This window comes from Cydia strobilella, chromosome 9, assembly GCF_947568885.1.
Source record: "Cydia strobilella chromosome 9, ilCydStro3.1, whole genome shotgun sequence".
Classification (NCBI taxonomy): Eukaryota; Metazoa; Arthropoda; class Insecta; order Lepidoptera; family Tortricidae; genus Cydia; species Cydia strobilella.
Window position 1 is genome coordinate 6,381,117 of NC_086049.1, and position 17,402 is coordinate 6,398,518.

A 17,402-nucleotide genomic window follows, 5' to 3' on the forward strand; every position below is an offset into this window, starting at 1 on the left:
GCAATTTCCTTGGACCCATGTAATTATATACAGTTGAGGTAGGAGATGCGCGATAAGTATAGTTGTAGGAACTATTGCTAGGTTATAGCTGCTCCGCCTCTGATCCCGTCAATGTCGGATGGGTTGAACCGTTGGACGGAAGTGGGATCCACCTTTAATGATTTATAGAGCCCAAGACCTGATTCATAGTAGAAAGTAGTTCACTTCTTAACATGGCCGCCTCAGCCAGTACGATATAAAAAACAGGCCAAGTGCGAGTTGGACTCGCGCATCGAGGGTTCCGTACTTTTTTAGTATTTGTTGTTATAGCGGCAACAGAAATACATCATCTGTGAAAATTTTAACTGTCTAGCTATCACGGTTCATGAGATACAGCCTGGTGACAGACGGACAGCGGAGTTTTAGTAATAGGGTTCCGTTTTTACCCTTTGGGTACGGAACCCTAAAAAGCAGGACTGAAGGAACTTATTAAAATCAGACCTCTGCTTATATTATATTAAGGAGCAAAAGTCTATATACTACAGCAGACAAACGTTGAACTATAACCCTAATACGTTTTACGACGTTTTTTTTAGATTCAGTTACAAAGCGATGGATTACACGGACCACTGTTTTTTTTATATTTGAAATACCTACATATCATGTGTCTTATAAATACATTCTTTAGGAGCTCTTATTTCACACGCTTCACCACCTGAATTGTAGAAATTATTTGAGATGACCAAAAACAAAGTTTTGAGTACGAGTATTTCAATCTTTTTACTTAGACATTTAGATCGATATTTGAACGGAATGTTTTGTTAAAGATTCTGAGCCTTACAAGTCTCAAGCCATCTGCCTCGGCAGGGTTCACAGCAGGTAAGGAATCGTTATCATTCGGACGTTAATCTGGTATTTAGCACTAATAGTTTCCGGACCATTAAGGTTCATCCATTAAATGTGTGTCAGCGACCCGTCGGGATTGTAATACTTGTGATAGAGTTTTTTGCCGACAGGTACCTGATGGGGTCAGGTAACTACGACATTGGCCCATTTTAGGCTTGCATAATCTTCATTTGTCCTTTTATTGTATAACAATAATATTGTGCAATAGGAGCGCTAACGCCATGGAATTCGATTACGTATTGTACTTTCTGTATAAATAAATATCGAAACTATTTTTTAAGATGACTAATAAGGTTGCTGAGGTTTTTGTTAAAAAAAATCATGATGTAGACACACGATATCATCAGTCGGTTGTATTGTACGCCTTAATACCGTAACATAACTGATAACAAAGGAAAACAGAAAAGTGTAGAAAACTAAATTCATTTATACGGTATGTTGCGTGTTTGCGAGAAGTCAGATGATATCTCTGTAAGCAAGAAACCATTTGTTTTATCATTAATGAGAATAATCTCACTGTAGTTATTTATCGCTAGGATAACAGCATCCTGTCTTCCAACTAGTCGGGTCGAGGATACGGAAGGCATTATCATGGCGATAAATTTAACATGTCACTTGATGGTCAACGCGCCGTTGGTATATATATGTACCTAAGTAAGTGTAACTAGGTACTGTAAATAAGACGCGGGATACTTAAGCCACTAACCTAAGACTGGGTCTCGCTGCAACATAACATACAGAGTATTAAACGTAAGAGGAAGTTGAATGAGCCCTATTTCAGAAGAATAAAGATTTCAAAAAGCTAACTACAATTTAAACTGTTTATTTCATAATGTTTGATTTGAATAGTTCAAATTAAACGGCACTGCGATTACCTATCAAAAATGCGTGGACAGCGATTTCTAAAATTTCGGGAAGATATTATTATTTCAGTAAAACCTGTATTTGAACAACCTCGTTCTAAGAAAATTTGTCTTATATAGTGCGTTAATTAATTCAAACTACTATAATAAAATTATCAGTACAAATAAAAAACTAAAGGAAAACCAGTTTACCAAGGCTTTTTTTTTTCATTTAAGCATTCTAGGAATTTATCAGAAAATGTACCACGCAGCGCAGGCCGTTATCAAGCTTCAAAATAAACATCCAACTTCTTCGTAGTTTTAAGTAATTACATACTAGATTAGCATTTACTGGAAAACCAAGATGGCATCTTAAGGTTCGTGTTCTGCCGAGTTTTTTTATTTAATCTTTGATAATATATCATATTTGGGCATATGCTACTATATTTGTAAGCTGCAAAGGAATACCGAGAAATGTATTTTATTTACATCTACTTTTTTTTAATATTATAGGACATTCTTACACAGATTGACTAAGTCCCACAGTAAGCTCAAGGCTTGTGTTGTGGGTACTTAGACAACGATATATATAATCTACTTAAATGAATAAAATATTTAAAAGTTAAAACAACGATTCGTTATTTTCATTCTAACACTGAAATTCAATTTTAATTAAATTTAATTGAATTAATTTCAACAGCCGGGCTAGCACATGATTGGCGCGAGAGTATCTGGCCGCGACATCGACTACCCCCGTCCCCCTTTAATTCATACAGTTAGTAAAAGTCGGGTAGTCTATCTCGCGGCGAGATGCTGTCGCGCCAATCATGTTCTCGGCCTACAGGTCATATACTCGTAATGTTGACAATTTATATAATTTGTGGTGCTTCATGTCATGTCTAAAGGGTGCCTATGCTCACAGTTGCCATAAAGTTGACTAGACGCCGACGCTCGGGACTCGGGAGACGCTAGTGTGGGGTCTCTCTTATTGTATAACTAGCTTTTGCCCGCGACTTCGTCTGCGTGGTCTTAGTAACGGCAGCTAAAGTAAGTATAGCGCCTGGAAAAATTCACATAGCAATCATTCAATTTGAGCATATTATGCACACAAACTAGCAGGCACTTCATTAATTATCTCAATTCCAACCCGCTTTTTACTTTCTTAAGGGATGATTTTCGGGATAAAAACTATCCTATGTCCTTCTCAGGGAGTCAACCTATCTCTATGCCAAATTGCATCTAAATCGATTCAGCGGTTTAAGCGTGAAGAGGGAACAGACAGACAGACAGACTCGCATTTATAATATTAGTATGGATGGATGTGTAAAATTGTTGGTATCATAATAATAATTATCTGACGTGATCTACGACTTCTACGAGTTAGGTTATAAAAAAAACAAATGTATTTGATTTAATAACAAGTGCCCTCAGCAAATTAGCTTTGAGCTTAATTAGTAAGCTAGCCTAATTAATTCGATTACCTCTCCTGTTTCAGCGAATATATCTTTAGTGGTAAATAGAAAGCAATTAGTGCTAATTAGCAAGCACATACATAGATACGTTAGGTACGTATTATGGTCCACCCATAACAAAATTTACGAATTCCTCAATTTTTTTACTAATTTGACCTATATTCCAACCAAAAACTTAATTTGTCAGCAATTAAAACAATGCTTTAGTTTATTGTCGATATGGACATTTTTATATTTTGCAATTCAATGACGATTACAGTTTTGTCGCCAAAATGTTGAACAGGGCAATTATTATCTGTAGGTATATTTTGACAGTGAGTAATTATTTATAAGTATAATCAAATTTATTATAGGTAGTGTACAAGATAATATTATTAAAGCCGATTGTATAATTCGCAGATACATTATTACTTCACAGATAACAAGATTTACAATGGCGACAATGGCACCTTTACCTAAACATTACCTACCTCTCTATTTTTTTCTCATTTTATTCCTACAAGATTCATTTGCAATTACATGAAAACGGCAGCTTTGTGAAAAGTGACCCGTATTCTTAAGGTACTAGTGAGTGTATTTAGCTCAGTAGATAAAATCAGTCTTGGCGACATATATCTCGGGTCACAGCACAGGTCTCTCCGGAGGCCTTTCTTAAATTGGGTAAATGATCACGGTATCTTGAAATATACTACGTCTCTTTTTCATAAGATTAGCAAACCTCTGTCAAATGTTGTTTCGTTTCAATAAACACAAATGATAAAATGATGGATAAAAGTACAAACGATTATCAACGGCTCACTTGATTTGACAGACGTTTATGAATAACGCCATAAATATTTAAACGCTCGCATTTTTGTACAGAATATTTCAATGCAACTAATTGGTGATTAGAAGAATTGAACCTTAAAACGCAGTATTACGCGAAACTCTGCGTAGGGGGCGCCAGGGCGCCACTACCACAATCTGAGGGTCTATCGCGAAACAATAAAATGGAAATTTCGTGATCTCTGTCACTCTTGCATATTCAAGCGATAAAGAGGCAGATAGCGCAATTTCGGATTCGCGTTTCCCGGTAGGTCCTCTGTAAACAAACCGCCATGGAGACTATATAAAGGAGCCAAATCTCTGTGTATGAAAAGTGTCCATCAAAAAACAGTAATTAGGCGGCGCCACCATACACCGAAATACCACTAAAAATAACCTACGTAATTTGGTCGGGTTATTTGTTGGTTCATGTTATACTCATGTCCCAGACCCTAACTAGCGCCACCGGAGAGATTAGGAACTATTATTTAAAGCTGAAAGCGGTCACTTTTGCAACAATTCTGCCATAAGAGAATGGCATCCTTTTCTATACCATCCATACAAACCGCCTTGATGCATCAATGTCATATTTTATTATCTCTGAAAACTTGTCAGAAACCAGTTAAAGGTCACAGTATGTATAAGTTACTCTATGGTTTACTAAAAAGGCTAGTCCTGCACTCTGGTGGCAGAACATTACAGTAATATCCCCTATTGATCAACGTTACAGTTTAGTTCACGTGGGCGCAGGCGATGTGCGTGATCTAAGGGAAGGTCGTGCCATGCAAACTTGAACTTTTACAATTCGTCATTATCATTAATCATAATCATCACTAACTTGCGTTCCAATTGTTACCTATCCTTTTAATTGATAAAAGAAAATAGTAGAATAAGTTCAATTGTTCTCGTAGAGAATTGTACCAAGAAATTAAGGAAGTAAAAACAATTTCATCGTATTCTGGCTTTGATTTGAATTGCGCTTCACGGAACTTAGGTAGGCAAGGTGTTTTCTTCTTATTCTATCTGTTTTCATTACCACTATTTATGAGGGAAAAATATCGTGCGACTTAGTGTCTTCTCTGGCCCACCCATTACCAGTCCGCCGGACGATATCGGCCTGTCAGTTGTTCGAAACTGTAATTTTTTTGTTTTAACTGACAGTCCGATATCGTTCAAGCGGTTCAGAAAGTTCAAGCGGTAAACACTTTTCCTTCCTGAACTTATAGGATGGAGGAGGGTTTTTTGTTACTTTATTGTAAATTTATCAGTGAAGCTGGTTATAATCTTCTCCTAATGGTCCGTTGTTGTGAATAGCTGTACCTAGTGATTACTGAAGCCAGTATATAGAAACGGTCAGAAGAAAGACCAAAAAAAGAAGCCGTATACTGGGTTCTACGAATATGGGTTCCGAACTTCCGATGAATTGGAACTCAACCCCAATAACATCTATACACGGCGCGACGCACATTCCACATCCTTCCGTTTCCTCGTCTCGAAATTGTACGGAATTCGATACGGAGTTGTACGGGTGTCGATAATTGACATATCAATTACCGGCCGCATCGGTCGAGTCTCATTAGCGCGCAAAACGTTAATTGCGTCATTAATCCTTCTTCAAAACAGGCTTTAGGGATTAAGATTCACCCATTACTTTTTTGTGCGACTAATTAATCGGTTACAGGGTTTTACAGAGTAAGCTTTTAGAGCTAAAACTTCTTTGAATTATAGGTATTCCTGCTTCTAATTTGACAGTTGTCGTAGATGGCGCTGTAATGGTACTGAACATTATGCGGTAACTTAGCTTGTCGAAAGTTGATGTTTGACAATCCAGTGACCACAAAACATATGGTGCAGTACATGAGTATAGCACCATTTATTTTAGCTGACATACTGGGGGCAAGATTTTACATCTCTTCGACTATCAATTATTCTTTGCACAGAGCTATGTGCCGCAGACACGCGTATTGATAAACGTCGGTGAAACCTATTTTATTTAGAATAATTATTTACGCCAATTCCTGGGATTAGTTGTCAAGCGGACCCCAGGCCCCCATGAGCCGTGGCAAAATGCCGAGACAACGCGAGGAAGATGATGATATCTTTTAACTAGGTAACAGAGATACGTTAAGAAGTTTAAAGCTCATCATCAGCCTTATCAAGTTGAAGTGGCACTATGCGGCCATATTCACCTCAGAATTAGCTGTTGGCATAAAGCCTCGATTCCGAGTATCCGCTGTAGCATGTTTGTCTTTCGCAACTTTTTATTTGTCAATGTTTAATGGCGCTCCTTCTATCTAACATAAGAGCTAGCTCTTACCAACATCTACCTATAGACAGAAACGGTGGAATGTTTAATCGCGGAATCAATGTTTTGTTTGCGCAAAAAGTTACAAAAAATTTATTTTTCTTTACTTTTCGATTGTAGGTATATTATAAATGTAATATTAGACTGATGGAATTTGGCAAAAGACTATTAGTTTTTTTTTCTAAGCTTAATTAACGCCTGGATTTCCTGACTAAGGAAATATGGAATATTTACGACGGGCAGACAAAATCGCAAGTAATTGCTAGTTTTAACACAAAACTATAGTTAAACAGTGATTTAACCTCTACATAACCTCTCCATCGGGTCACCTTTACACATTACGATATCCTAGGTCCCGTCTAGACATAACGGCGCTTTGTGTTATTTTGTTTTGTGTAGGAGCATAATAGATAAACTGAAATAGATATACACTAACGAAAAAGTGACCAAGTTTTCAGTTTATAATTGTTTTATAGCGCACAAGTTGTTTGCAGAAATCGCGAAGCGTCTGGTTGACGTAACTGGTGACAGTGGTGACCGAAGAGCTGGCGGCTTCCTCGCACAACGTATCAGCAAAGATAGATATAACTCCGTAATATATAGATGGATACAGTCTAAGGAAAAAACGTGCCTCGAAAATCACGAAAATTTGATTCTCGATCAGATGGCGCCACTACCTTTGGCCTACTCTCGTATAGAGGGCGTTGACGGTTTCGTTGGTTATTTAACAATTTTAGGGCATACCAGTTTAAGAACATGGGTCAAAATCATATAAAAATAATTAATGCAAATAAAAAAACATTTATCCATATTTATACATTTTATCGTATTTTCATAAATCTTCATTTTTAGTTTTTAAGTGTGTCAATAGATGGCAGTGAATTTACTGTGGTTACAAAATTTACTATGACAGTACCGCTCTGTCCTATTATATCATCTTTGGTATCAGCATTACGATATTTGCGATACAGGGAGGAAATGCCGCCACCATCCTTGGTACAATGCGTCAAGGGCCTATTTTAGATTCAAGCTAGTTATTAATTTCGTTTACGTAGTACCACTGTATATGTATATCTTGTATGTAAATAAAGAGTGTACAGAAGTGTGACTTACTTAAAAACATAAATCAAAAACATTTCATAAAATAATTTGATTTGTTCCCTAGCTGGACATTCAACACTAAATCTTATATTACCCTTTTAAAGCTAAAGCAGTAACTGTCCTGGAAAAACTAGGTACTAATTTCTGGCATCAATAATGGCTAAAAATACTTGTATGCATTTGAAAGCTATTATTAAATATGGAATATTATAACTATGCAATGTCATAATGACTTCTCGTTTAATCTATTTCATGATAAACTCGAACTAGGAGTGAATTATTTTGGACGCTAAACAATGATATCATCACATCACAATCACAGACAACAAAGTACCTATTCACAGAAGTCGCTCTAGAAACTACGATTTCACACCACCTTATTATTGGAACTACAATTTTCAAAGCTAATTATAATTATAGTTCAAAGCTAACATACAATATCCCAATTCAGCATTTTTACAATAGAATTACATTGGTTTCACCTGGTGTCACAAAAGAAAACAGACATCGAAAGCCACCATATGTATGTAGTAAAATCCGACCAACCAGCAATGACACGACGCAAATTAACAATTTGAAAAAACCCGTCGAAGATAACTTAACAACATAAGTAACATAACCCTCGCAAACAAACAAACGCAGAGTTTCTACACCCCCCCCCCCCCCCCCCCCCCCGATGATGATTGACATACCCTCGTCTAGTCGTGCGATCCACCACGAGGTTGCTGCTCTTTGCTGTTGCGGCGCGTATTCGGTGTAGGAAGATCCTTACGAATATATATAAGTTTAAGAATAGTTGCAGTCAAAATATATTCTGCAACTCTTAAGTCCTAGTAACTGTATTGATCAGAATTTTTTAATGTCCACAGAATCTGTTTCTATGTTAAGACGTTGTCATTTGTTCGCTCAAGCAAAATGTACGATTTTCGGGCACCTTAGCTTAGCTCATTATTCTGATTATTATCGCATGACTTCATTATTGAACTTAGGTATAGCGCAAGCGCCATAGACAAGCAGTCTGGTGTATCTATTGTCACATCACGCACACATCGCGCCATAGTTTGTATCTTCGTCACTATTAGACTACGTGACTGGTGCGCAAATCGGTTCAATTAAAATACAATTTTTGCGAGTAAGTATGTATTGGCGCTACCTGGAACTACGAAACACGACACGAGTGACTACGGTCGGTACCTTTCCTATAAGTTGCTAAATACATATTTGTTCTATCAGATTTTTTATATGGGTCTCCTCTTTAATTTTCAGTTTTACAATTTGTTCTCACATCAGCACCGGAAATTTGTACTTTGTAAACATTTTGTTCTCCGAGATACAGCCTGCTGACACGGCTGACAGCTGGCTTCCATTACGGATACAGAGCCCGAAATAGAACTATTACCTAGGTATTTTGGTTGGTCGTAAGTTCAGATCACACTATACAGTACTTTGTGAGATAATAATAAACTCATACCTTGGAAGTAGTGGCAGAAGCAGCCGGCCGCAGCTTGGCTCGACCAGCGCCTCCGGCCTGTCGTATAGCGGCCATCAGATTCGAGTGGGCGTCCCCAGTTGGAGCAGGGGCTTCTCTGGCTTCAGACCTGTTAGGACAAAACAAAGTAACATTTTATAACATTCATTTACATACTGCGTACCTAAGCTAAGATGTCAGGGTGTAAAGTGGGCGAGGGCCAGTTACATTGCATAACAAAGGGGCTCAGTTTCTGAGAGTATCTCTCTAAGTTGTGATGTATGATGAAATACAATGCCAAAAAACATAATACAGCTTAATAAATACTTTCCGCGAATATTGTACTGTTGAGCCATTAATGCGTTTTTTTCAAAAATCTTTTTATTATAAGGACGTAAGTGCCGCGAAGACCAGGTACGCCCTTTTGGGTATGGCTTTATGAACGCGTGACCCGACGCGCACTTGGCCGGTTGTTTTGTAATAAGTCTAATATAAAATTTGCCGCGAGAATAATATGGAGCAACTAACTATTGACCTATTTTTGTCCTTCAAGTAATACTTATTTTATTTAACGAGTAGGTCATATTCTGATATCCGCCGATAAGTTTTATTCAAAGGATCAGAACAACTCCCACGTTGTTTATGTTTACGTCTGGTATCGGTTTATTACTAGCGATCAATTAACAGGCCTCTCTAAAGAGTTATAAAGCAAATTACTCGAAACATCCTAAAGGATTATTTATAGCAGTCGACAAATTCGAGGAATGGCTCAAGATGAGTATTTTTTTGAGCAGTTGCAGTATAGGTATCATATCAACGTTTGTATACCGTGTGGAGCGAGTACTAATTCCTACTTAGTTACATAGACTTTGTAGGTATTAACAACGAGAGTAAAAAAACCGGCTAAATGCGAGTCGGACTCACGCACGAAGGGTTCCGTACCATTACGCAAAAAATGGCAAAAAAATCACGTTTGTTGTATGGGACCCACACTTAAATATTAATTTTTTCTATTTTTAGTATTTGTAGCGGCAACAGAAATACATCATCTGTGAAAATTTCAACTGTCTAGCTATCACGGTTCATGAGATACAGCCTGGTGACAGACGGTCGGACAGTGGAGTCCTAGTAATAAGGTCCCGTTTTTACCCTTTGGGTACGGAACCCAAATTATAAACAGTATTATTTGAAGTATTTTGTCAGCCTAAATCGCTAGGCGATGGCCGATGTAAGTAGAGAGAAGCAAACATTTCTTATTTTTAATTACCGTCATAAGAAAGAGCATCCTCAACCTTTTTCTCACATGATTAATGTGAATAATGTGTTAAAACAGCCTAAGAAAGTCTTTTTCGTTATGGGGGTACTCAGATACTAGAGTATTCAGACGCTCAGATACAACGTAGGACTTTGCAGAGAGCAAATGATGTATTATTTTGCTAAATTTAAGAGTTCTTTAGTCGGGACACGCCTACTTAAGTTAAATAGAGCTAAAGGTGAGACGAAGGACGGATTTTGATACAAGATATAAATATTGCGACTTGTATACAAATATTAACTTTAATATAACCTCAGGCCTTGCAGTCAAAAAGCGTATTCATCATTCACAATCTCCCAATAATTTCAATACGCACAAGAGCTAAAATGAACATGTCCTTTATTTACAATTAACGTAGTAGTCTGGTTCAATCGTTGATACTAAATGTATAATATCAATCTATTGTCTTTCTAATTAGTTATGTCCACAATTGAACAGGTGTTTCAAAGACGGCCATTACTCGCAATAAAATTACATGAGAAGGATATTATGCATAAGACATTCGTAAATATTATGTAACAACAAAGAGTATTATTTGGTATTACAGAAAACAGGAACTTTTTCCTACAACGCCGGATCGCTTCTGCGAGTTCTGGGTATCCGAGTCGTTTCCGCCCACGCGGTTAACGAATACGCGATCCATTTATTACGTAGGATTAATTATTTATCCCGATCGTGCAAATGCATTAAGAGCTAGCAGTATTTTTTAAAGGTTTTATGTATGTGGATCTAGAAATGGACATGGCAAGGCAACACCTGTTTTCTAGTTAACGAGTGATGGTTGTCGGTTATCAACGTGAAATAATAAATTATACTTTTTACGTCGTTTAATTAAAAAAGAGACAGTCACTGTTGTTATCACGCTATCACTTCAATAATTGCGACTATTATATGCCCGCAGATCCTTCTAAAATTAAAGGCAATCATTCTTTTTTTACTTGTGAATAAATCGATTATGTTTCAGTATAAACTAAAGTTACTGTGAAGGTTCGACTATAGGTACGTGCTTAATCGAAGTTTTTTTTTTTATAAGACTAATATGATAGACAAGGTTTTGATTACACAAGTCTAGCAATCAATGTACGCTGAACGACCACCGCTGCTATTTTTGAAGAAGAGTTGGTACATTATCGTCCACATTTACCGGTAAATGTTACAGATGTAATACCAACTCGATCGATAACTCGTGTGGGCGATAAGGTAAGCCCGTGTAACAACCAACCAGGACGGCCCCTCTGCAATTACAGCTGTTATTGTAACGTGCTGTAGCTAGGTACAGCGAAAGCTAAATTAGCTTCAGTCGACCTTTACTATCGATCCGTCGCCAGACATGCGAGCCAGATACGGCTATTCTAAAAACAATGTAGCAAATACTTTACTATTAAAAATACACTTAGAAATCAGGCCTGTATCCTAGCCTAGAGGGATAGATAGAGGTCATAGATTTTCTTACTACTTCTTTAAGCCCAATTTTGATGACGTTATTTTATTACAGCTTCTATTATGTCCTTCATTTCGATAATTAAATTGATATTATAGGTACATTTTCAGAGCCTGTACACAAAAATTCTACATATTGCACAATTGCTGTTATATAGAACTTCCCATGGCCAATGGCCACAAATGGCAGTTGCGAAGTCAGATGTCAGATGTCTGGTACATGAGTTACATGACTCAATTTTTTTCATATATCTGGTAAAGCTAAGACTGCCATATTTAGCATGATATCTTAGCTTTCAATTCAACAGCAGGTATGTACAGATTTGTGCAATTTATTAAGGTACGAGTAGCTGCCATACTGCCTTTTGGTAGAATGCCCCACTATACGTAAATATTTCCCAGGAAATGTTTACTTATCAGTATCAGAGACGAATAATCCGAACTGTTTTGTGTTTGGGTAATACTTAATGAAAGGGCGTGGAACGCGAATAAGGAAATAGTTGCGCAGGAACTCAAAATAGCATAGGTATCAAAATAAACGCTGCGGTGCGGTGCGCTAAGGGATTTTTGAAACAAGTTTTTGTTAAGGAGTGTGGGTGCCCTTCTTTGCACAGCATTTAACTCTTCATCGATACACCTTGAACGAGTCCTAAACTCAATAAACAAACGTTGTTGACGTTGTTTTATTAAGAATCTTTTAAAAAGCTAGACGCTTTCCTTAAGTGCCATTTCTATTTACCAATTATTGTGTAATAAGACTAAGGAAATAAATAAATGCTGATGCAGTATTCCAACCTTGAAACTGCGCATGACGGGCCGCGGACAAAATTCTCCGTAATAAAAGTGGCATCGACTTTCGCTCCCCGCAAGTTACGATCATCCTTGCACAAGGACATAAGTGTATCTACTTAATTAAACTCGCAAAGGATAGCCTTCACGCAGTAACTAGAATAAGTTCTGAGAAGATGCGGATAAAAACTCCTTTTTGTCGATGAAGCAGACTTGGTTGGTAGGGGACCGGTTTGGTTAATTTTGCGTTGGGTTCGAAAAACATTTCTACTAAACGCAAAGTAGTTTATGTATTCTGTCAGTACTTATTATTAGGACGCATGGCTTTCCAAAGTGTTTTGGTTTGATAAGCAGAAAAAGCAGTTTTGTAACATATGTACATTATTTCCCGGTCCTACTGTGTATACGCGAATGGCTACTTCTCAATATCATCATTGGCCTTCAACATCAATTAAATGATGGTTTAAGCAGCGTCCCTAACTTACGTAAAATATAATGCATATGTTATTACTATGACTTAGCTACAGCTCTGAATCTGGGTAACGGTTAAGAACTCGTTCTGTTTTGTACGACGGAGAAATTATTATTGGGCGTTTGAGTCTGGATAGGTTATGGATTGAATGTCATACAGGTAAAAAACTTAGCTAAAGCCCCTTCAATGTGTAAGTGAAGGGTTCCAATATACGTTCCATTTCTGAAATTTGTAATATAACGTATAGCACAATCGTATTAAGTCTCACCTCGAAACCCTTCCAAAGATATGAAATTTGGTATGTATGTTAATTAAAGGTCTCTTTTTCATGTCCACACTATTTGACATTTGGGGACCTCGAGGAATCGCAGCCATCTTGAAAAATGTGTACCATCCTGGAGAAATTTGCGTTTTACTCTAAATATACGTTTTCTATGAAAATATGGTGTAAAGCAACATTAAAGCTTATTAAATTCTACACAAAAAAGTCCTAGATAACTTTGCGGAAAAAATACATCTTGTTATAGACAATAATAGCTGAATCCAGATTTAGCGCTTATACCCTTTCAGGGGATATTCTCTTAATATGAAACTTGGAGGAATATGAATTCCACTTTTGTCTATACATTTGTATACGTTCTACTCCAATATCAACATTTTATTCGCCTGCGACTTAAACAGAATGTAGGGTTAGGGGTTTAAATACTGATAATCAGTACACCCTGTAGCTCAGGATACTGGACGGATATTAAAAAATGACATATCGGTAGATTCCTCTTACCCTTCACAACCTGTTTACACCTGTTTTATTAAAGAAAAATTAATACAGCCGCCTTGAATAGCCGCCGAATAGTAAATCATATTTTTACTATTAGCGCCTAAACTATTAAGGCGGTTCCCTAAGCCAGAAGGCGAAAAATCTCCTTATATGATCCTGTTTTTCTAAGAGGCGTTGATATTCGTAGACGTGGAAAAAATATATGTAGTTCTTGACTATATTATCTTTAATATCATAGCTTCCGATACACGAATTATTACACTTCGCTTGATACAATTAATTCCCAAAGTAACCTCTAACTCGGACTTTTAATCCAACTTTACTCGGTTATTTATTATGTGATACTATAAATAAAAAAAGAAGAAAAAACAATCTTAACTTAAATAATAATTTCATAGCTTTCGAATTTCGATATTGTAGGGTAACGTTTTTAAAAATAAATAAAAATCGACAAAATTCGATCGTAATTGACACTTGGCGCGCATGATCTTTCCCGTTCTTTCTTGCGAAATGTGACAGAGACAGCGGCAAACCGACGGAACGGCCTTAAGTGGATTTTAATAAAATAGACATCAGTTTTACTAAAATAAATGGAGGAAAAATGTGTAAAACTTAAAAATGTGACTACAAAAACAGATTTTAGGTCTTAAATGGGGTTTAAACAATAGTGACAGTAATGAAATTTGACACCTACAGTTTCAAGGACCCCTGTTTGCGTGTCATAAAGTTGAAGCTTCGGGGACCACGGGGATCAAAAGCCATCTTGAAAAGTATAAGTCTTTTTTGGTTTTTCTTATTCTCGGAATATCTGGGTTTAATGTGAATACTGTGTATGGCGAAACGAAAGCTTATTAAATTCCACACTAAAAAGTTATACAACACCATGTCCCAAAACGAAGCCTTTTTCTAGAACGTAACGTAGATCCGCGCGCGGGGTATTGAGATGTTGTTTTTGCAACAAATGCCTACCTTACGTTAGAAACTCTCAGTAAAAGAACCTAAAAATGGTCAATTAAACAAATTATCACAATACATTTTCTTATCGACACTACAGGGCAAGGGACATTTTCTGAAATGCTTCTATATAAATGTAGTACTCAAAACCATTACAAGCTGTAATATTTCAATAATATGAATATCACATACCTAACACCATTTTAATTATAACGAATCGACTGTAAAGGCATTAGTCATTGTTTATTAGTGTTACACACGGCCAGTGTCCTAATTATCAATTGGCTGGGCTAACTAAAAGGGTAACTGGCCTTGAGGCTTGACCTGAAGCGCAGAAAGAGACGTATAGATCTAGATATGTTAGAATCAATGAGATAATATTTACAAATAAAGATACAAGCGAATTGGCTGACGCCTGTACAACGACAGATGTTCGCGGGAAACCCCTACTGGAATATTAACGTTGCGTTTCTAGGTATAATGTGTTTGGATACACCGCGTGACGTATGTACTTACCTAAGACTGCGCCGGGCGATGGGGAGATGCTCTAAAATAAATATTCTAGATGGCATAAATTGCGTACTTTAAAAAACGATTATCGACGATTTTTATTTATTTAATAAATCATTATTTTATAAGCTATTTCACAGTTTTCATGTGGTTTTCATCGTAGGTAGTATGTATGTTTATTATTCTTTTGATGGCTGATTTTCCGTTTATGTATTGTATTTATTTTATTGCTATTTCTAATTAACTTTCATTTACCCCTTTCTTGTTTTCCGTAAAATATAGATTAGGTAAATCAGCTATTTTCTCCCACTGACAAGAAATTGTACTATGCGTACGCGCACCTATCCTTCGTAACTACTCCGGCATAAGTCATGTCATTCAGTTATCCGATGCGTCACTACGTGCGGCCGCCGACCATGGCCATATATGACGTTGAAGGGCAAACAAAAAAGGGACACGGGGATTGCAATGCTTTTAGGCTTATTTATCTCAAAAGAACTTTTTGACTCGGACCATAATGTAATCGAATAACAAATAATGTCATCGTCCAAGAGTTGATGCTTTTGGTGTGCTATGTAAAGTATTAATTGTGAAAATATTGAATAAATATTCGGATTCTGATTATAGGTATAGGAGAATAATAAATAATCTATTCGTACAGGTAACAATTTTTACCAACTGTTATAGGTTTAAGGATGGCACTGGCACTCATAACATAATATAACATTGTAATGTCATTTCGCCCAACGAAAACAAAGAACCGAATATAGTTTATTTATATAACACCGCATGATTGTTATATTTTCTAGACTTACAAAACATACCAGTTTATTAATAGCCGGTACGTGCTAAATTGCACTACACCACAAAATTAACAATAAACGCCTTGTGGCTCGTGGGTTTATTATCGACCTTTAGGTATGTGTTGAACCTACCTCAGTACATACATACATGCGGCAATGCGTAGCTCTGAAATCCATCTAACCATACTTAAAATCCATAATTCTCATTCCCGTGTGTTAGAGATTTTCTACTATTTGTTCAATGTTCATTTCAAAGGTTATATTCTGAACCGTTTCTTTGGATTGCACGGTAAATTTCCAAATAAAACATATTCGCTCCTCAAAATAACCATAAGTATTCCGTGTCTCTAATTTCGTCATTTATATTCTTCAAGTCACAAGTATTCCCTTTGTCCAACTGCCGTTTTGTAAAGCAAGTAACAAAGCATAGTATGGCCTGGGTTCCTCGAAGCGAGGGCGGGAGCAAACTGTTTCCTCGGTGTTCGTGGAGCAAAGTTGAGAGTTTGTTTATTTATTTATTATATCAAATAACAAAATGCACCTTACAGCTAATGCCAAAGCGGCACAAATTGAAATAGATTAACAACATAAAGCAAGTAGAACAGTCAATAACACATAACATACAAATAAGACACAGGTATAAATTATGATATGGTACTCTCAGGTATCTCTCTTTCTTATATCCTCTTGCATTCCATTATCACTCGCCCCATCGCACTCACAAACGTTGAGCAACGCGTGCGCGTGCGCGCCGCGCCCGTCGCCAGCAGCGACTAATAACTTAACTAGGTTATTCTGGACGTACACTTACTTGATGCCTTATTTTTCAATCATTCTTATTGCCAACTAATTGTACAATAAAATTAATTATTACGGTTTTAACTTAAGTAGGTATTTAAGTCACCCACGAGTGACATTTTTCGGAGAGCCTAGGTCTCTGATATCTCTATCTTAGAGCGCATGGATGCATCGTTTTGTTGGATGACTCGCAGCTCGTTGAATTGAGTTGACTCGTAGAGTTGCCGTTGTCGAGAACGTTTACTCCGTTTACTAGGGGAAATTTAGTGAGAACTTTTCCCATACAAAACGGAGAACGTGCTCAGGAATGGCACAACTTTACTCGCAACACTTTTAAATTCGATTATAGTTATTTGTTTTACAAGGGGGCAAAGTTGTTGTTTAACCTCTCGTGCTAATATTGATACCCGAGCAAGCGATAGATTGCAAAATTGAACCACGTGGTTCGAAAAATGGAATCTTAAGCGTTGCGAGGGTTTCAAAGCACGAGGGTAAAACAAATTTTGCCACCGAGTGAAACAAAAATTTTCACCACACCAACAAGGAAAATACTAACTAAAATATCAAATGAACGTTATTAAACATTTATCATTCAAATTTATCATTTAAAAGTCAATTCTACCAGCCAACCTAAGGCAACGACTCAACATTTGCATTCGATTACTT

At 37.0% G+C, this 17,402-nt stretch overlaps 1 protein-coding gene across 2 annotated transcripts in view; it reads right to left on the reverse strand.

The window, feature by feature from the left end:
- Positions 1 to 17,402, reverse strand: part of LOC134744182 (WASH complex subunit 1-like) — a 47,476-nt gene that overhangs the window by 16,172 nt on the left and 13,902 nt on the right. For both annotated transcript variants that reach the window (XM_063677902.1, XM_063677900.1), the window contains exon 5: positions 8,881 to 9,007. In XM_063677902.1, coding sequence (XP_063533972.1) covers positions 8,881 to 9,007 — 127 coding nt within the window. The remainder of the gene's footprint in view (positions 1 to 8,880; positions 9,008 to 17,402) is intronic.